General features: G+C 51.0%; 1 protein-coding gene and 2 non-coding genes across 5 annotated transcripts in view; all 3 read left to right on the top strand.

The window, feature by feature from the left end:
* Positions 1–156: 156 nt before the first annotated feature.
* TRNAC-GCA (transfer RNA cysteine (anticodon GCA)) lies at positions 157–228 on the top strand. Its single transcript has one exon. It is a non-coding gene; the product is annotated as a tRNA-Cys (tRNA).
* Positions 229–931: 703 nt separating this feature from the next.
* Positions 932–1,003, top strand: TRNAC-GCA (transfer RNA cysteine (anticodon GCA)). The gene has a single exon. It is a non-coding gene; the product is annotated as a tRNA-Cys (tRNA).
* Positions 1,004–3,072: 2,069 nt separating this feature from the next.
* The window catches only part of PLXDC1 (plexin domain containing 1), a 62,562-nt gene continuing 44,633 nt past the window's right edge, over positions 3,073–21,001 (top strand). For all 3 annotated transcript variants that reach the window (XM_090291772.1, XM_090291771.1, XM_090291770.1), the window contains exons 1-2: positions 3,073–3,332; positions 11,541–11,719. In XM_090291772.1, coding sequence (XP_090147898.1) covers positions 3,257–3,332; positions 11,541–11,719 — 255 coding nt within the window. In that variant the 5' untranslated portion in view covers positions 3,073–3,256. The remainder of the gene's footprint in view (positions 3,333–11,540; positions 11,720–21,001) is intronic.

The following is a 21,001-nucleotide window of genomic DNA, read 5'->3' as shown; positions in this document are numbered from 1 at the left end:
AACTCAGGAATTCTAGCTGTCCTTACTTAGGTTCTGGTTTTGTTTTGTTTATTTTTCCCATTAGATTATACTAGCACAACCCTGAAATAAAAACACAATTTGATACCATTTTCTTATTCCACAGAAATTTATCTTAACAAAAATTCACATCAAGGTGGGGGTATAGCTCAGTGGTAGAGCATTTGACTGCAGATCAAGAGGTCCCCGGTTCAAATCCGGGTGCCCCCTTTCCGTATCCAGGCATTTCTAGTTTTCTTGGTCCAGCAGTCCACTTCTCTTTACGTTCCCTTGCAGGTGACAGGGGATGCGGCCGAGGATCCCTGCAAACAAACCTCTTTTGTAGTCAGTGAGGACGCAGGCCCGGGTCCTGCCAACCCACGCGCTCAGCTTGTGTGTGTGTCTAAAAGTCGAATGCATTTCGAATGAGGGCGAAGACTTTCGGGTTGACTCGTGTGGACTGTACTAAGGCGCACTGCCCTAGGTAGGGGGAAGCGGGAGCACCCCCAAGTCTGCCTGGCCAGTGACCCGAAGGTAGTTCTCAGGGAAGGAGGCTGAGTTTCTAAGGGTGCTGGTGCTGCGGAAGGAAGGTCCGGAGAAGCCCGCGTGACAGTGTAGGAAGGAGAGAGGGGCTCTGAGCAGCACCAACGGGGCTCTAGCAGGACAGAAGGGGACCGTGGCCCAAAGGAACGCTCCAAAATGAGAGATCTCAAAGATCTCGAGGGCCTTACCCTCCCATATCTCCAAATTGAATTTCTTTTACACCGTCCGTAAAAGCCTTAAACTCAATGTTTCAAAACAAACCCCGCATTCAGACTTTTAACCACTTGAAATTTATAGCTTTTTAAACTTTGGACTCTACTCTTCGAGAGTTCCCCCACAGTGCCTGAGTATAATCAGTGTTAAGAGGCTTTCTGCGCCACGCTTGGCAAGAGGGGGTATAGCTCAGTGGTAGAGCATTTGACTGCAGATCAAGAGGTCCCCGGTTCAAATCCGGGTGCCCCCTTCACCTTTTTGGGCGCTACACTCGAAACGTTTCTTTTCCACAATTATATATATATATATTTTCCTTCAAAAGTCATGTGATACATTTTATTTCATTTCACTTTTTATTGTTCTGTTACAGTTGTCCCCATTCCTCACTCCCCACAATTTTATATTGACGTCTGCTTCGTTACCTCTCTTGGGTCAGACGAGAAGCGGTGAGAGAGTGCAAGAAACGAGAACTCTACAGCAGTGGCTCTCAAGTATGGTCCCGGGGACCAGCACCATCACCTGGGAACGCGTTACTAATGCAAGTTCTCGGCCCTATCCCCAGAATTACTGAAACTTGGGGGTGGTGCCGAGAAATCTGTTTTTAAATAAGTCCTCCAGGTGGTTCCGATGTACGCTCAAGTTCTAGAGGCTTACATTAAAAAAGATTACATTGTCATTTCCTTCTAATTATTTCCAAGTTGTTTCTGCCAGAGCCCTTGTAGAAGACCTTATAAAACAGACTTCGAGGCACGCCAAACTGGAGAATCTATAAAAAGACCTGGGCCTCTCACCCTGACCTCCCAGAAGGTAGGGGCGAGGAGATGTGGACCAGTTGGGTCAGAGCCAGAGAGGGTGGACAGCGTCTGGGCAGGTGCGGGAAAGTGAGGGAAACCTCAAAACACGCGCGTTGCGAGTCGTCACATGGCCACTAGAGGGCAGCAAGAAGCCGCAGCTGGAAAAGGCAGTTTATTTGAATCTATTTGAGAGTCTGCAGAATCGGGATTTGAATTAGAAAAGGATTTACAGACAGGCCTTTCCTTGTCTCAATTTAAGGGAATAGAGGGTTTAGGGCTGCAGGAGCTATTTTCTGGGACCCTGGACCCTGAGGAAGGAGGAACTTGGATATTGAGAAATGAGTCAGTCTGTAGTTCTTTTTTCATTCCAGCTGACCCTGGGCCCTTGAGGAAGGAGGAACTGGGATATTGAGAAATGAGTCAGTCTGTAGTTCTTTTTTCATTCCAGCTCACACTATTCCTTTTACCGTCCCCACGCATGTCCCTCCTCCTAGGAAATTCCCCCAATGGTGCTCAGGGTCCATACCCCTCTCCGCGATTTTCCATTTCCTAGGCCCCAGACCCGTAGAAGCCAGGGTGCTCCCCATACCTCACTCTTCCACTCCAGAGCTCCAGCTCCTTGCTGTCTGACGAATTAGGTCAGGAGCGGGAAGAGGCACCTCCGGGTCCTGACCTGATTCCCTGCCGTCTATTAAATCTCCTAAATTGCTGGTATTTTTATTCTGTCCTGGAAGAAAAAAAAAAGAAAGAAAGAAAGAAAGAAATCTATCCCCAGAGCATGTTATAAGGTGCTGGAAGAGGGGGTGAACCGTCTTTGCTCTGGGGCTGGCTTTGAAGATTGACTGGGTCGGGCTCTGAGCAGGCCTGGGGTCCCCAGAGAAGGATGGTCTGGGTTACCTTCCGGGTGCCCCCTCTCTGTACCCTCCAGTCTGTTGGGCAGGGGGAAACATGGTTCTGGAAATGGGGGGTTGTGTGGTAAAGTGGAGAGAGCCCTGAGAGGGGGGTGGAATTCAGGCGTCTGCTGGGCAGAGTACCGAGGGGGGGTGTGTGGGAGGGGGGAGGCTGTGCTAGGGGAGATTCACGGGGTGGGGTGAGCATCCACAGAACTCCCAGGAAGAGCCCAGAAAATCTGGAAACCTGGTGGAGCTGGAGGGTGAGGTGGAATGGCAGGAACCAGGACCCGAGGAAAGGGCACCTGTCCCTTCCTGCGGTTTGGTCCCTTGGATCTTCTCTTGCTTTCCCTAGGGGAGTGGAGGAGGGGAAGGGAGGCAGGAACTAAGGTGCGGTGTTTGGGGGCGGAGGGGGACAGCTGATGCTCTTCGGGATTCTCTCTGCCCAAAGTCTCCCACACCGTCCACCTACTCCGCCCCCTCTCCCGACCCCCTCCTCTTCCTGGGGCGGAGCGGCTGCGGGAGTGGCTGCGGGAGCCCTCGGAGAGTGCCGGGGGAGGGCCCCGGGAAGACCCGGGTGAGCTCTGAGGCGTCGCGCCCCCCACCCCGTCCCGCCCCCTCCCGGTCCCGCTCCCCGCCGCCGCTCTGCTCGTCCCCCTCCAGCTCGCGCGCTCGCCGCTCCCGCCGCTTCGTCGGGCCCCGCGCTCCACCATCGCCTTGCCACCCAGCTCTGCAACCGCTATCCTCTGGGACCCCGTGGCCGAGCCTGGGCACCCTCCCTCGACTGCAGCTGGCCGGGGGCGGATCCTGGAGCTCACTATGCGGGGAGAGCTCTGGCTTCTGGTGCTGGTGGTCCAGGAGGCTGCTCGGGCGCTGAGCCCCCAGCCAGGAGCAGGTAGGACTGGCCGGAGTTTGCCGGGTGGGCCAGGGGTGGGGAGGGGGCAGGTAGACAGGCGTGGGCGGGGGCAAGTACCGACAGGCTGGTGATGTCCGGGGTGGGTGGGGGTGGGGTGGGGGTAGGGTGGGGGTATTGTCCGCAAGAGGCCAGGAGCCCTGTGGGCTGCTGCAGGTGGACAGGAACCCCACTTTTCTAAACACAGAGGGTGTGCGAGGGTGGAGGCATCAGAAATTGTCCTCTTGGAAGGACACTGAAGTAGCCCTGTAGAGGGGGCTCCATGAGGCAGTGGGTTGTGGTCCCAAAGGGATCAGTGGGAGGCTTGTAGGACCCCTAGCCACATGGGGCAAGGCTGAATTCTGATGAGATGGGGAGTCTGCCAAGCTTTGCCTCCCCCTTCTCTTCCCTGCCCCCATCCCCAAGCTGACCCAATCTGGGTCTGAGTGGGATTTGGAGGCTGGGTGCGAGCAGACAAGGGGATGGTGGAGACTAGCATCTCTCCCAGAGGAAGTGCATTGGTGGCCAGGACTGAAGCTGTCCTCTCCCTGTCTGGTACCTGGAGAGCGGTTCTGGGCCCAGGAAGAAGTAACTTGCTGCTCCCCCATCCTCTACCTCCCGTTCTCCAGGTCCTCCTCTCACTCCTGCTCTGCTCTGCCCTGTGGCCTTTGGCCTTTAGTTGCTCTGGCTGTAGATTGGGAGTGGGGATGGAGGTACCTGTCTGCACACTCCTCTTCCCTTTACACCAGTTTTCTACAACCATCTCTCCCAACTGGAAGTCCTTTCTGAGATCTACCTTGAATCTCTCATGTTATAAAAGGACCATTTCTCAACAGGTAATTTTACATTCTCCTCATGTAACCAGACCTTCTCTGGGGTTGGGAAGGGGGGTAATTTGCAGTCAAATCTCTTGACAGAATTGGGGAGACAGAGCTCTATGCCTCACTGGCATAGGGTCCCTCAGACAGAACAGAGCAGTGTGTGTGTAGTTGGGCTGCTAGTTCTCGGGGGTATGCTAGCATCAGGTGCAGTGTCAGTGACAACATTCTTGACTTTAGTGGGTCCCTGTATGTAGCTGTCACAGGCCTGGGTCCCTGTTGGGAAGGAGGATAGGGAAGCGTGCTGATGGTGGGGACGTGGGCAGAGAGCAGTGGAAGCTGATATGGCAAGAGGCTGCTGGTGTGAAACCATCCCACTGGTTTTCAGGGAGACCACACAGACAGCGGCCAGAGACTTGGCTTCTATTCCCAGCATCTCACTTGCTGTGTGACCTTCAGCAAGTTATTTTCCTTCTCTGAGCCTATTTTGCCTCATTATACAGTGAGACTGTGGGCAAAATCTTTGGCTCTTCTGGTGGAATTATGAGAGATCTTTTTTCTTTTTATGATTGTCTTTCCTTTTTTGACTTGTAATATGTATGGGTGACTGATAACTTAAATATATATATAAAGGAAGAGGTTGGACAGGTCAATTTTTGAGGTCCTTTGCAGCCCCAACCAACCTGGTGGGATCTTTTGAACTCAGAATGTGACTGGGTTGATGAGGGAGTGCTCTGAACTTCTGCAGAACTGGAAGAACCATGGAGAGGATTGGGGAAGGGAAGTTGGGAGGTGACAAGGAGGATAGTGGCTGGACCCAGGCCTGGCTGAAGGCTGCCTCTTCAGAGTTGGATTGAGGAAGTAGACAGCTGGAATGGCCAGCAGAGCAGGGCAGGCAGAAACTTGGATCACATCTTTAAGTAGGGGATGCTCTGTCTTCTTGGCTTTGATAGAGATTAAGCCAGAAGAAATGGACTTTCTTTGCAGCAGGAAAGATTGGTTAGACCTCAGGAAGCTTCAGGAAGCCAGAGGGGGTAGCTGTTAGGGGGTTTCTTTGGGGTAGGACAGGTGTCGGGGTAGGACTTTCTGTGGGTGAGCCACTAAAGAGGGACAGCCTAACTCTGATGGGTGGTGGAGCCCTTGGGACTAGTGAAAGGGCAGCTGGACCTGAAGGGGTGCTGCCATCCAGCGCCAAGGCTCCTGAGCCCTCTGGGCTGGGTAGGGCGATGGCTCAGGAGGGAGCTGAGATCTCCTTTCCAAGTTGTACTGGCCATCATAACAAGGTGTCTTCAGACTGAAAGCCAAGTCAGCAACTGTGTAGAATATAGGAGATTTATTTTATGGTACTCATGGGAAGATCAGGCCTGAGTGGACAAATGGCCCAGCAGTTTTGCCCAAATTATTCTCTGCTAATGGACCCCTGTTGTAGTACTTTTAAAATAGTTTAATGTGGGTATTAATGACTGACAGGACAAAGGGACAACGAATTTAGTAGTGTCAGGGACCATACTTCCTGGTGGTCTTGTGATAGACAGTTGTTTAAAATCAATATTATCACCAGTTTGATATTTATCTCAGTTGTCATGGGATTCTAGCTGTTACTGAAAAAACATTTATGGCTACATTTTAAGGAACACAGATAATTATGCACTAGAAAGTTTGAAATGGTTGCTAAGGATAATGAAGTTGGTCAAAGGTCACACCATGGAACTTAAATCTGGGACACGGAGGTGGGGTTGGTTTTGTTCACATCTCCATCTATACAGCTCCTCTCTTGATGGATTGGTGGTCTTAATGGAGCCTTACCATTTCTTTCTTTTTATTTTTTTTCAAGCTTTTATTATTTATTTCTAGAGAGAGGAGAAAGGAGAAAGAGAGGGAGAGAAGCATCAATGTGTGGTTGCCTCTCGAGTACCCCCAGCTGGGGACCTGACCCACAACCCAGGCATGTGCCTTGACCAGGAATCAAACCAGGGACCCTTTGGTTGGCAGGCCGGCACTCAATCCACTGAGCTACACTAGGCAAGGCAGAGCCTTACCATTTCACACGTCATTAAAATGGGAGCAGAAGAAAGAAAATGAGTGACCCAAAGATATAGCTAGGTGGAGAGGTATACCAGGAGAGGCTGGCAGACAGACAGATGGACAGAGAGGAAGATGGCCTTGGGGTGCCTAGTGGGAGCAGGGGACAATGAGGGTCTGGCCCAGGTAGAACCAGAGGTGTCTAAAACAGACATAGAAGGAAGAGGCAGCTGGAGGTGGTGTTGGGGTCTGCGAGGCGGGAGACCAGAACCAGCACCAACCCTTGGCGACCGTGGCGACTTCTTTCTCTGAGCCCTGGTTTCAAACCCCTTCTATAAAGTGGGATTTGGACTAGATTGTCTAGGGCCCCTTTAGCTATGATTCTGCTTCCAGCCGCCTCCTCACTACTGGGGACTTCCAAACAAACCAAGACTGAGATTCAAACTTCTTAATGTGGCCATCAGATAGCCTGTCTGCACCCTCACACCTGCCTCGCTGTCCCTGTTCTGTCCCTCAACACACTCAGGCTGCCTTCCTTCAGACCTTCCAGTAAGTGGCTTCTCATCCAGGTCTCAGTCAGCTCAAGGGCCACCTCCTCAGCAAACCCCACCTTGGTGGCTCTGTCCAAAGTATCAACACCTCTAATCCTTTTGTCTGTCTTCTTTATAGCACGGGTCACCATCTCCCATTGTCTTATTTGCCATGTTATTGATTTTGTATATGTCTTATCCAACTAGAATCTACATAGGCACAGGGGTTGTGTCTGTCTGATCACTGTTGTCACCCCAGCAGCCAACATGGTACCCACTGCCCAGCAGTGTCTCAATAAATGTGTACTGGGTGAGTGAGTGAATCAGAGGTGGCCACAAACACCAGCCTCTTCCTTCAAGAGAAACTGACAGGAGGCCAAACTCTTCTCTCCTCTCCCTTTTCTTCAGAGCTGCTTGGTGGTCCCTCCCTGCCAATTCCTTATGCCTCCTTCCTTCTCCCCAGATAAGGGTTGTCAGTGGAACCTGCACTCCAGCAGGAGGGGAGAGGGTACCAATTGGGGGCTTTGTAACTTGGAGGCAGGATTTCGGCTCTGGGTCTGGAGCCTTTTCCAGACCCCTCGGAAAGTGGGTCCTCATGTGAAACCCAGGGAAGGCTGCCTTGTTAAAGACTCAAAACGACCTACCAAGCGTAGGTTTTATCATGCCCATTTTACAGACAAGGAAACTGAAGCTGAGAGAGATTTTGCAATGTGTCCAGCATTAGTTAGTGAGTAATAGATTCAGGCTTCATTCTCAAGCTTGTCGGATTCCACACCTGTGTCTTTTATTGCTGTGACATTGCAGAGGAGGTTTCCAGTGGGGCTGTGCCCCAAGGGAAGGGTCTTCTCAGCCCAGATCTCGGTTACTCAGAGCATTTAAAGTTCCCTCCTCCCCTCCTTTCTCCCTCTTCCCCTGCTATCTCCCTCCTCCCCTCCTGTCTCCCTCCCTTGATCCTTTTCTCTTTTCCTTCTCCCTCCCTCCCATTCTTCCCTTCAGTCTGTCATCCATGTAAGCTTACTGAGCGTTTGTTTTGTGCCAGGTACCTGGAGCCCACAGATGCACAGGCAGCAGCCATATGTTGGGAGCAGGGCTGGGATGGCACATGTAGCATTTGGGACAAAGGGGAGTGATGTCAGAGGATGCGCTGGGAAGAAGTGACATCTTATGAGGCTTGAAGGATGAGCAAGAGCTCATGGGGAGAAGGGTTTATTTATGGAGCAGAGTGATCCTATCTGAGAAACTGTGTGTGTGAATCCTTGTGGCCAGAGAGAGCAGGGCTGGGTCCTGGAGAGGGCTTCAGGGAGATGGGAAGCTGGAGGAGAGGGCAGGAATCCAGTCACAAGGAGCCTTGAATGCTGAGTAGAGTGGCCGAGTCTTCAGCTGGAGGGCTGTGGCGAGTGGGACGCATGGGTGAGTTGGAATCAAGCTTATCCTCTGGATGCTCTGGTGGAGGTGTGAAGGACTAGCTGAAGGGCATAAAAGGTGGAGGCTAAAGTAGCTACTGGACTGAGTGGTGGTCATGGGGCTGGAGGGGCAAGTGTGGGTGATGGATGGGAAGAGGGCGGCTTGGACCAGGCATGAGGGTGGCATGACCTGGCCTCTTGAAATCTACCCATTGCTTCTTGCCCTGGAGCAGGGTGGTGGTGTGCGACTGCACTGCCCCCTGCAAGACAGGGGATAGTCTCCCAGGGCAGTCCCAGATTCAGGTCCAGTGGTTCTCAGAGCATGGCATCCACATTCCGGGAGCCCACCCCACATTCTAGTCCTGCCCTGAGGATGCCCCTGTGCCTCAGAAAACATCCCAGGGTTGCTCGTCACATCTTGCTGCACTTCCTGTGGTCCGAGCAGACCCTGGAGCCAGCCTGCCTGAGTGCAAATTCTGCCACGGGCTGGTTGTGTGACCTTGGGACATTCCTTAACAATTTGTGCCTCTGTTTCCAAATTTGTAAAATAGATATAACTAAAACTAGCACCTATCTCCTGGGGTTATTGTGGGGAGTAAATGAGTTAATTTGTTTAAAGCCCTTGAAATAGTGCTGGCACAGAGTAAGCGTTTCTTTAACAATTAGAGATCATTGTCATTATTTACTATTACTATTGCGACAGCCCACTAGACCATATGCTACTTGGGGCCATGGGTGACTGAGTGGATGAATAAATGAACAGTCTGTTCTGGAAGCTTCTCGCCCTCACTCACAGGCAGAGGCTCTACAATGCAAGGCAGAAGGCAGAGCAGGGAACAACTGAGGTTTGAATAGGTGTGTAACACATGCATGAGCACGCAGGGAGGAGGCCAGGGCCTTCGGACAAGCCTGTGTGTGTGTGCATGCACGTGTATGCACAGGCACGTGGGCCCTTGCACACACACACGTGAGCAACCAGCTGTGTTGGCTCCTTCCGCGGGCTGAGGGGGTGATGTCCTGTCCTAGCCAGCTGGGAGAGGGAGGGTGGCAGGGAGACGGAGCGGTGCGGTTTGGGAAGGCAAGGTTCAGGACAAGGCGGACTCCTCTCTATCCTTTCCCTACCCGTCTTCAAAGACTCTGCCTCTGACCCTGGCCCTGAGCCCTCTATTTATAAAGCCTTCTAATTTCTGTTTCTCACCGAGGCTTATAGCAGCCTGTACCATAGGCATGATTGCTGTTCCCCTTTGAGGGATGAGGAAGCTGAGGCTTAGGGAAGTAAACTGATGGGTCCAAGGTCGAGCAGCTTGTGGGTACAGATGTGTCCTCACCAACCTCACCTCTAGCTGAGCACCTCCTCCCTGCCTTCTCCCCAGGCCTTGGACCCTCATCCTCCAGGCACCCTCCTGTCTCAGTGACAGGATTGTGATGCCTGCAGGTCCCCAGCATCCCTGTCCCAGCCAGTCAAACTTCTCCACTTGCTCTGCACACACTCCTTTCCTATCCTGGCTCCTGCCCAGGCTTGCAGGAGGACCCTGGGAGCTGGGCAGAGCAGCCCAGCACAAACAGTCCTATTTCTAGAGGCAGCTGTGGGCCTCGCCCGAGAAGGGCAAGGCAGCCCTGGCTTGAGGTAGGGACCAAGGGCAGGCTGTCTTCCCAGGACTGGGCCCAGGTCCATCTCAGCCAGTGGGCATCTTGGGGGAGGGGGTCTGGAGACCACCCCTCTCCCTATCTTCTCCAGAGCATCTGGTTGCGATTAGGAGCAGAGAAGTGAGAAGGGACCGGCAAGGGTCCAGCAGGTGCCAGCTGCCAAGAATGACTTAATTGGATAAAATGTCTAATGACAAACCAGAGCCTCACAGCAAAGAGTCCTGGCCCCTGCCCCAGGCCTGGTCCTGGCCAATCGTTGTCTCAGCCTCTGTGCTTCCTGGCTCCCAAGTTACCTCCGGTACCGTGTACTCAATTGTGTTAGTGATTGAGCACCTACTGTTTGCTAGGCACTGAGGACACACATTTGCAGATGGTGGGAGAGTCCTGGGGGCACCAGGGAGACAGGCACATGGTACAACACCACGGGATGCTCTAGGAAAGGGCTCTGGGGAGTAGGTGGGCACAGACCAAGGTCGAGAAGGGCATCTGACACAAGGTGGGCCTGAAATTGATGAAGATTGTGGGGCCTATCAGATCCACCTATCTGTGGCCTGTGTCCCACATGCATATCCCTAGTGGGTGTGGCAATGGGAGTGACAATATAAAACACATCTTTGAGGGCACACATCTTTCTGAAATGGACAAGCATGATTTCTGCGTCATTTAGACTAAATTTAGTGAGGGAAGTGGAGAGAACATCGAGTCCGGGAATAGCTGCTGAATGGCCTGGGCACTACCACTTTCCAGCCCTGTGCCATGGCAGACTCTGCTAAGTGGTCATAGTAATCTTTCCTGCTAAACACAAACGGAGCCTGGGAATTCTTCTTGGAGAGTGCTCCTGGCTGTCACTAACTAGAGGTGTGTTTTCAGATGAAAGCTATTTGCCATCCTTCACGGTGTCTAGGCTCCTTATTTTATGGGGAAAAGGACTTGCCCAAGGTGTCGTAAGGTAGTGGTAGGATTAAACAGCGGCCCCCACTATGGAGACATCTGCAACTATCACAACGTGGGAGGGAGTGGCATCTAGTGCAAGTGGCCAGGGATGCTGGTTGATATGTCACAATGCTCAGGAACTGCCCCCGCCCTCCAACAAAGAATTTATCCAGTCCAAAATGCCAGTGCTACCAAGGTTGAGAAGCCCTGAACTAGAACTCTGGCCTCTGGCTTCTAGTCCCTGGAGTCCCCTGGAAGGTGAGATTATGTATCATTCTGTCAGAGAGGTAAGGAACTGGCTTGGAAGGTTCCAGAGCAGTGGTTCTCACCTTCGTATGCACTGATAGGTTCAGGGCTTCTTACTAGCTCTCCTGGGGATCATTTAAGAATCCTGACGCTTAGGCTGCATCGTGGACTGTGCTACATCAGAGTCTCTGGGGTGGGACCCAGATATCAGGAATTTTTAAAGCTCCCCTGGTGATTCCAGTGTGTAATGAGGTTAAGAGTAACCATTGCTTTGGAGGTAGATCTACCTGGGTTTGAAACTTACCTCCATCCCTAACCTGTGGTGTGACCTTTAACCTCTGTGAGTCACTGATTCCTGTCTGTGAAATGGAGAGCATCCTATCTGCTGCGGAGGGCTGGGGTGAGGGCTGAAAGTCATATGTGCAAAGGGCATGGAGCAGAGCTGAATACATGTCTCTCAGTGCATGTGGGGTGTCTCCTGCCCTGGAAGTCAGTGTCCTCAAAGGCAATGATGGCATGAGGTTGGGGCCTGGCAGAGTGAGTGCGCTGGTTCCCCTCCCAGACCTTCACTTTGGACTCCCAGGACCCAGCTTTCTGTCCCCCTTCTCCCAGGTCAGGATGCAGGCCGAGGCTCTGGATGGACCGCCAAGGGGACCATGCCGGGCTGGAATCGGAGAGCCCGAGAGAGCCCTGGGCAAGTGTCGGAGCCAGACAGGACCCAGCTGAGCCAGGACCTAGGTGGGAGCACCCTGGCCATTGACACCCTGCCGGATAACAGGACCAGGGTGGTGGTGAGTGCTAGAGGAATATGGAGGGGGAGGGACATGGCGGTGGGGGGTCCACCAAGCACCCCATGTACCCTTGTCAGACACGCAAATCTCATATCCTTTGGTGCTGGCCCTGGAGGTCATAGTGAAGACAGGGATCTGGAGGGGGATGGGAGCAGAGCCCAGCCTGGGTCATAACATCTGGCATCTCAAGAGTTTTATTGGCTGCCTACCTCCTCGTGGACTCAGAGAGGTAAAGGGATTTGCTCAAGGATGCACAGCGTGTCCACAGGGTCCCTAACGCTGCATTTTTCCACTGCTTAGGGCCTTCACTAAAAGCTGAATGCAGGTGGCATTCTTAGTCACATCCAGCTGCCAGCTCTGGCCCCTATGCCACCTCATTTCTGTGCCATCTACAGACTGTGTGTCCCCAAAGAGTTCATGGCTGCTCAGCCTCAGGGCAGGGAACTCCGAGCAGAGGAAGCAATGAGGGTGAAGCCCCAGGAGAGACCCTCCTCCTCCTGGTGCAGTTCTGGGGTGCTGCAGGGAGGTCAGGGGGATTGAGGCCGTCCTCACAGTGTCTCCTGCTTTCCAGCTCGCTTTCTGGGGCACTTATTGGGGGTTCTCTGCATGTGTGTGGGTGACTCTATACTCATGTGTGCATGTTAGCAGGAGTGTGTTTGCACGTGTATTGTGCCCGTCTTCCTGTGTGCCTGTCACCATGAGCTGCTTGTGACATCTGTTAAAGAGTGTGTGAGTGCGTACATTCCTATGGCCCAGAGTAAGGAGGGTCAATTCTCAGGATGCTGAAAAGCTAGGGAACAAGAGGTTGTGCTACTCAGTACATAGTCCTTTATTTTATGTTTTCATAATTTTTTTTTAAGTCCAAGAAGTGCTTTAGAGATGGTCAAAAAGGTCTAAGAATGCTAAAGTTGGAAAACAAAACACAGTAGCCGCTCCCCACCCCCACGCATGGCTTCAGTCATTTCTGCTGCTGGTTACCTCTGTAGTTCTAAGTAATTTGCTTATGCTGCTGCCTCTTGATTAATCCATTTAGATATTTTCTGTTGGCTGCCTATTGTGTAGATGAAGATCTGCCTTTTATATACTCCCCCGAGCGTCGTTTTACTCTCAATATTTTTGTTAAAAGCATTTCAGTAAAATGCTTTATATCATTATAATCATGTAAATATTGTTCACCACTAATCCAAGCAGGGTGATAGCATTGTTTACTTTCTCATATATTTTTATTTTTCCAGGATCCCTGCCCCCTCCACTTGCTTATTTTCTGTACTTACTGCAGTTGTATATATTCTTACACGTCCTTTGGATGTGTTAAAAAAGAGACCACCAGCCCAAAATGGAGTCACTTGTGCTAAACCCACAGCACAAAAACCAACACTTAATACCTAATTTAATTATAGTCTCAACCTTTCCCTGGAGTGGAATCTTAAACCAGTCAGTCTGGAATTACCTGGTCAGCTCTAGTGAGGTCATCTGCCTGATAGACCTCTGTCATCCCCTGAAAGAGGGTGACCTTGATGCAAACAATCTACTCTTTGCTAGAAACTTCCTTCTATCTACTAGATGAGATGCTGCCCAACTCATGAATCGTTCAATAAAGCCAATAAGCTCTTTCAAATTTACTCCAGTTGAATTTTGTTGTTTAAAAGCTCCAAGTACAATTTTGGAGGTAGACAAACCTGTCAGTTCTCACCCCCCGCCCCCCACCCCCCAGAACCTCTCTTTTACAGTCTTGCTCCAATCTGGACTGGCTGTTCCGCTGCCTGCCCCACAGCCATCTTGGGGTCTCCCCTTCATCGATGGAACCCCCAGTTGGGCGTCCTGTTCTCTTGATCCTGTGTCTTCTCTTTCTGGCTTCTGCCCCTTGTTTAGCTTCTCGAGGAAGGTTACACAGGAGAAAAAGTTCTTTTGAGAACTTGCATGTCTAAAAATGCCTTAATTCTGTCTCACACTTGATGGATGGTTTGGCTGAATATAGAATTCTAGATTAAAAATAATTTTCCTTCAGAAGTTTGCAGGTACCTCACCATTGTCCTCTGGCTTCTGATGTCACTGTTGAGAGGTTTGATGTCATTCTTATGCCCCATTTTTGTGTATACTCCCCCTCCCCCACCTCCAGAAGCTTTCAGGGTGTTCTCTGTAACCTCCATGAGCTAAGGCCCTGCTTTGGCTGGATGTTTGATGGACTGTTCCAACCTAGAGTCTTACATTCACCAGTTCTGGAAAGTCTTCCTCTTTCATTTCTTTGATAATCTTCTCCCTATCATGTCTTCTTCTTTCTACAATTCCCCTTGATTTATTGTCTTTCTTGGGGAATGATCTGCAAACTTTCTTCTCTCTTCTGTTGTCTGTTGGTCCCTTTGCATTTTTTGTTGTTTATTAGTTTGCATGTTATTGTTGTTCCACTTTCTGGGAGATTTTCTCTATCTTTTTTTCTCCACACCCCCCCCCCCACACTTTTAGAAACTGTTTATTTTCTGTCATCCTTATTTCTATTCTCTTTAAGAGTTTGTGGAAGAACAGCTGAAGACTACTCAGTGGTTGTTCTCAACCTTATTTTCTAATGTTACTGATTTTCCCCCTCCTATCATATTTTTAACTTCCAAGAGCTCTTTATTATTTTCTGATGATTTCTTTTCTTTAAAAAAGGCTCCTGTTCTCATGCCATAGATGCAATATCTTCTTTCTAAAGATACTGAAAATTAGTTTAAGCATTTTCGTTCCCGCTCTCTGCACCCTCCCTCCCCCCATCCCTTCCTCCCTCCCACCCTCCCTCCCTTCTCCCCTCCTTCCTTCCCTCCCTTCCTTCCTCCCTTCCTCCCTCCCTCCTACCCTCCTTCCATCCTTGCTTCCTGTCTGCATCATTTCTTTTTTCCATGCAGGGCTAGTTTGCACAGGAGTGGGCAGTGTGCAGCACTTTAGGAATAGCAACAGCATGGCAGAGAAAAGGCCGCTGCACCTGGCAGGGAGGTGCCTACCCAACCAGCAAGAGCTGTGGCTGCCTCTGCAGGAGGGGCTGCTGGACAAGAACTGTAGCAACAGGGGTGGGACAGAGACCAGTGTCAGCCTGCAGCCTGGGAGGGAGGGAGCAGGGAGACAACTCCCGCTCAGAACTCTCCTCCTCTCTGCATCATCTCTATGACTGATTATTCCTTTTATCTCAGGCCATGACATGGCTTGGCACCATGGCTGATCCTGTCTTTATTTAAAGTGTTGATATTGTGTTCATCATAGATTTGTCTGCATTAATCTTTACTTTTTAAAAAATATGGCATTAAAATATTCTCTGTCTCGATGACTGAGTTTTGGTCATTAAATGTTGTACCCGAGGCCAGTGCCTCACTCTCCTCCCCAGTCCTGGCCCTGAGGTAGCTCGTGCAGCCCCACTCACTCCCATTCCGCCCTGCCTTCTCCATCCGTCAGAACCAGGGGGCCATGGTGGGGTGGTGGAGTGGAAGGCCATGGCAGGAGCAGTCCCCTGAGTAAGGGGGCACCTGGAGGCTCACCCTTCCCTACCCCCAGCTTAGTTGGGCCATCAGTTACAGAACTGATACTTGCTTTGGGACAGAGGGCCATGTCCCAGTTTGTGCAGAGAGGACCTTGTGGAAAGAGACCGACGGAGACGCAGACTTCTGGAAACAATTGTCTGTAGGCGTTCAGAAAGGGCAGTGAGATCTTTAAGTGCCAGCATGGATTCAATAACCCCAGCACTTAAAAAACAACACAAATTCTTGGGTTCCACCCTAAACTGACTGGTTCAGAAACTCTGCAGATGGAGTCTGGGAATTTGTTTCTTTAAAAGAGCCCCCATTGATTCTCATGGTGCTCTGCGTGTGGGAACTTCTGACATGTAACATTTCAAACCAATTTCAAAATTGGTTACCAGATGGATCACCAGGATACCAGGCTTTTTCTCAGGCACCACATGGCTCTGTGCTTGACCACAAGACTTCCATTATCTCCGCACTTCATGGCTCCCTCAGCAGCCACACACCAGGAGTCCATGTGGAAGAGCAGAGCCACCCTGGCAGGAGGTCCCTCTGACTGTGTGACGGGCTGCGCCCCGCATTTCCCAGATCAGGCCTCCACCTTAGCTGGAAGAGGGTTCAGATGTCAGGTCAGGAACCAGAAACCACCCTCAGCAGGCTGAAGGATGGTTGGGCTTCCCCTGGACGAAACTACTGAGGTAAATAGAAATCCTGACACTTATGTTTAAAATAAGGCAAGAGAGATGTGGCTTAGCAGCGGTTCAGGAGGAAAGGCTGGGGGCCCACTCCTGTGGGCTGAGGATGAGTCAGGAGGAAGAAGTGGCTACCAGGGATGGAGGTGGCAAAGCCAGCTGTGTTAATGGAAACCCACAGAAGCCCTGGGAACAGGGCTGGGGCTCTGGGGATCCTGTTGGGTATTTCTCAGCCTAACCAGCGCTGAGGGGCTTGTGCCTTCCTTTTAGATGATTATCTCAAAACCAGAGTGATCCAGAATGGTTGCAGGAGTTTGGGGTAGTTAGCCTGGCATAGAAAAGGCTCTAGATGTGATTCTTTTCCAGTAGCTGCGGGGCTGCTACTGGGGCAGAGGAAATAGATGATTTTTCTCCATAGCACTTTTCCTGTCCTGCACTGAATTCCCTATTTATTTGTTTATATTGCCTGTCCTCCTGCTGGAGCCGAAACACCATGAGACCCGAGACTGTTTTATCACTCTGTCGCCAGTGCCTGGCACATGGTGGGAACTCCTCCTTTGAAGGAACAAAAGAAGTAAGGATTTGTTCACCCCCAGAGACCTCAAAAGAGGGTTACTGATGAGAAGAGGTTATGCCCAGGGCAGGCTGCCAGATTCAGTGACCTCCAAGGATCCCAACCTGACTGACTTTCAGGTTCCCACACACAGAAGAGAACGGCAGGGCTTACACACATGTGTGCACACCACACCCCACGAGTTCTCGTGCCTGACCTCAGAGAGGCCTGTGCCCCCTTCTCTACCTTCCATGGAGCCTGTTAGGCCTTGCACTGAGCAGTGGTCCCTGGGGGACACTGATAGTCACCCCCATCAGCATAGCCAGACCTCAACACTGCTCAGGCTATGTGCCCACCCTGACCTAGACAGTGGGCAGCCTCAGCCCCTGCAGGAGCCAGTAAAGGGGCCCAGAGATACCTGCTTCTCCTGCATCTTTGGTAAGCATTTCTGAGAGCTAGGGTCTCTCTGGCAGAAGGAAACCCAACCTTGGCGGCACAGGGCTGGGAAAGAGGGGAGTAGTGAGAAGGGGACATCTCTGCAAGTTTGATATGGTCTGTTTCAGAAAGTTTTCTTGGGTCTCAACAGGAAAACACTTCCACTGTTTATCCATAGCACAGCCTGATCTTTGCCCCTACTCTGGGGCCATATCCAGGGGCTGAGGGCCTGACAGGTGAGTTGCCGTTCCCTTTGGCCCCTCATCTTCATTCCTCGTTCCTCAGTACATCCTTCTGGCTGTGCCTTCCCTCCTGGCTAGGTCCCTCTGGCCCAGCTCTCAGGTCAGCCCCTCTTTCCAGCCTCTATCCCAGGCCTTCTCAGGCCCACCCTGCCTCTGACCATCTTTCCTCCTCACCCTCTCTGCCCTTACCCCTCTTCCCAGCCTCCCTGTGCGTCCTTCTGCCTGGCCCCCTGCCCAGACACCCTACTTACCCCTCTTGCCCGTCCCTTCTGCTCAGCCCCTTCTGCCCAGCACCCCTCCCTGGCCACCTCACCACAACACCCCTTCCAAGTCAGACCCTCTTGTTGTGAGGCCTTGAGGGGCCCAGCCTGCACCCCCAAGGGGAACTGAGCTCCAAGGCCCCCGGTCAGAGCCATTTCATTGGATTTTATTCTCACGCCCACTCTAAAGCCACATCCCAGTGGGAAAAGAACTCATCTGAACTCCAGTTTTCCAGAGATTTTCTCACCAAGACCATTCCTAAGGCCCTGGAACCCTGGGAATTTCTTTGGAGGGGGAAAGGGGTTGGGGAAGCCACAGTGCTAAGTCAGAGACCTCGGGATGTCCCACAGTTTCCTCTCCAAGAGGCTGGAAGGGGGAGGCCTTGGACAAAGGTTCTCTTCCATCTTGGGGATTTTCAAATCTTAGTTCTGTGGTTGAGGCCAGAGTTTGGGAGGGACCAAGTTTAAGAACATTAAGATTTGGACGGTCCCCTGTAATAGAATAGGTTCACTCCGTAAGAGAAGAGAGTCCCTCCTGCCACCCCAATTTTCCCCTCACCCAGCTTCCATGAATTCCTCTCCCTTCTGGCCCAAGCAAAACTTCCCAGCTCATCCACCACCATGGCGGGCCCAGAAATGCTGAGGACCCTGCAGCGGGGCAGGTACCATGTCCTCCTAGACAGCTGAACAGTGAGGTGGACGAGTACAGTTCTTACCTGGTTTCTACAACCTCCCCAAGCAGGCAGTTCCCAAAAGGAGCCCTCCAGAAGGCTCCCTCTGCAGATTTAAGGGCCTAGAGGAGACAGGACAGGAGGACAGATTCATAGCACAGACACATGGAGAGCAAGCGGAGCTCATTGAAGAACCCCACCAGGCCAGGGAGGGAGGAGGAGGTGAGGAGGCCTGTGTGGGAAGATGTCTGGGAGTAGAGTGTGAGGGGGCTGGAGGGAGGGGACAGTTGTGAGTTGCATTTGAAGAGAGAGAAGATAAGGGAGTTTGTGAGAAGAAAGGGTAACCAGGGAGGTGGGAGGTAGAGGTGGAGTCCAGACGTCCAGTCTCCATCACTGTGGAGAATCTGGCAGTCCTGGCTCTGGCACCTACCTTGGGCTGGACACCTAACCCCTCAGTTAATGCACCTGACAGGGCGAGCATCGGCAAGCCCCTGTTAGCTCTATATTTCCTAGGTGGGGTGGTAAGTAGCCATCTTATAGGGTTGAAATGTTAGAGCAAAATTCAAGGCCCTTGATGGGATCTCAGTCCCTGTTGTCGCCCCTCCCTCAGCAGCGCCTCTGCTGGGTGCACAGCCCCAGGAGGTCCATCTCCCATATACGTCCCTCTTATTGACCTTTTCCCTTGGGCAGGCTGGTTTCTTCTTCCTTTCATCCTTTTACACTACCTTTTTCCTTCCTTCCTTCTTTCTTTCCTTCCTTCCTTCCAGTGTGGGTCATATAAAATCAACCATTTTATTTTTAATATGCTTTATTGATTATGCTGTTACAGTTGTCCCAATTTCTTTTCCCTTTGTTCCCCTCCACCCAGTGACGCCCCTCCCTCCAGTTGTCCCCCCTCCTTAGTCCATGCCCCTTGGTTGTGCATATAGTTCTTCTCAACATCTTCCTGTCTACTCCACTCCCTCCTACTATGCTTCTTAATTCCTGTACCATCTCCCTCCCTTTCCCCCCTTCCCCCTCCCCACTGACCTCCCCCAAAAATGTTCCCCATACCAATAATTCTTTTCCCACTCTTGTTGCCTACTTAGTTTGCCTTTGTTTCAATTCCCTAGCTTCTGTTGGTTATTGTGGTACAGTTTTCATTTTAATGTTCATAGTTTTGATCCACTTTCTCCTAAACAAGTCCCTTTAACATTTCATATAATGGTGGTTTGGATCTGATGAACTCCTTCAGTTTTACTTTGTCCTGGAAGCACTTTCTCTGCCCTTCTATTCTGAATGACAGCTTCGCTGGATAGAGTAATCGTGGCTGTAGGTTTTTGCTTTTCATTACTTTGAATATTTCTTGCCAGTCCCTTCTTGCCTACAGAGTTTCTTTTTGAGAAATCAGCTGATAGTCTTATGGGGACCCCTTTGTACGTAATTCTCTTCTCTCTTGCTGCTTTTAAGATTCTCTCTTTATCCTTAATTTTTGACATTTTGATTATAATGTGTCTTGGTGTGGTTCTCCTAGGTCCAGTTTTTTTGGAACTCTCTGTGCTTCCTGGACCTGTAAGTCTATTTCCTTCCCCAAGTTAGGGAAGTTCTGCTTCATTATTTTTTCACATAATTTTTCAATTTCTTGTTCTTCTTCACCTTCTGGCAACCCTATGATTCAGATGTTGGCCCGCTTATAACTGTCCCATAGGTTTCTGAGCCTCTCCTCATTTTCTTCACTTTTCATTTCCTCTTTCTGCACTGGTTGACTATTTGTTCCTTCCCTATGTTCCGATTTGTTGATTTGACCCCTGGTTTTCTTTCCCTCACCACTAGTTTCATATGTGTTTTTGTTCATTTCAGCAGGACTAGCCTTCAATCCTTCCCTGTCTTGTTTAAGATATGCTGTTAGGTCTATAAGCATTTTTATAACCAAAGTTCTGAACTGTGCCTCAGAAAGATATCCTATCTGCTGCTTCGTTAGATTAGATATTTGCTGTCTTGTCAGCTGTGTCACTGGGATCTCTATCATGATCTGTGCCATCCTGACAGTTTTGTGTTTACCTTTGCTTCCTGGGCGGGGCTGTCACACCTCCTATGCTATTGGGGGCAGAGCCCCGTGCACGCGTCACAACCAGGCGACCCTTCTCACCGCACTGTGGACCTTTGTGCGGGGGCGGGGGTCTAAGATGGATTCCTGCTGTTCCCTCTCCGCTGAGAGACCGGAGCCTCCTCCTCCCCTGTCCCCACCCCCTCCGGGCTTCATATCCAAGGCAATGGGGGTCTGCCTTCCCTGGCGTTGGAATTGCAAGCTGACAGGTCTGGTCTGCAGCCAGGGGTGCTCCCAAGTGCTTCTCGCCTCCCCTTAAATACGGGTGTCTGTACTGCCTTCCCACCACCGCCGCCAGCACAGCCTGACTTCTCCGCCCCGGCTTCGCCCCTCCTACCCGTCCAGACAAGCACCACTTCTTTATAACTTCATACGTTGTACTTCCACTTATCTTTTGGAACTTCTGCTTATTTATGGTTTTTGCAGTAGTTGTAGTCCTTCTTAGTTGTGGAGGGAGACGGGGCCTCCATCTTGGCCGGAAGTTTCCTTTTGCCCATTTTAAAATTAGATTTTATTTATTTATTTATTTTTGTCTTGGGCAGATTTCTTAATCCCTCTTGAGTCCATTTGTTTATTGGCAGGTGGGGATGCTATTTTTTAAGTGTAACTATAAAGGTGTTCTACAAGAATCTATGTAAAGGGCCTGGCACAGGGTTCGTATTACCAACCACCTTGGTTTTCCCAGGATGGCCCTGGTTTTAGCACTGAACGTTCAGCATCCTGGGAAATCCCAGGACATCTGGCCACCCTACTGTGGCCCCAGGTATGGTGGACAGTATATATTCTTACAACATCATCACTCTACACCTCAGATTCCTCATCTGTGAGATGGAGCTGAGAATGCTTCACAAGTTG

This window comes from Furipterus horrens, unplaced genomic scaffold (genome assembly GCF_987537825.1).
Source record: "Furipterus horrens unplaced genomic scaffold, mFurHor1.1.pri manual_scaffold_11, whole genome shotgun sequence".
Taxonomy (NCBI): Eukaryota; Metazoa; Chordata; class Mammalia; order Chiroptera; family Furipteridae; genus Furipterus; species Furipterus horrens.
The sequence above is the reverse complement of the archived record's forward strand: the minus strand, read 5'-3'. Positions and strand labels throughout refer to the sequence as shown.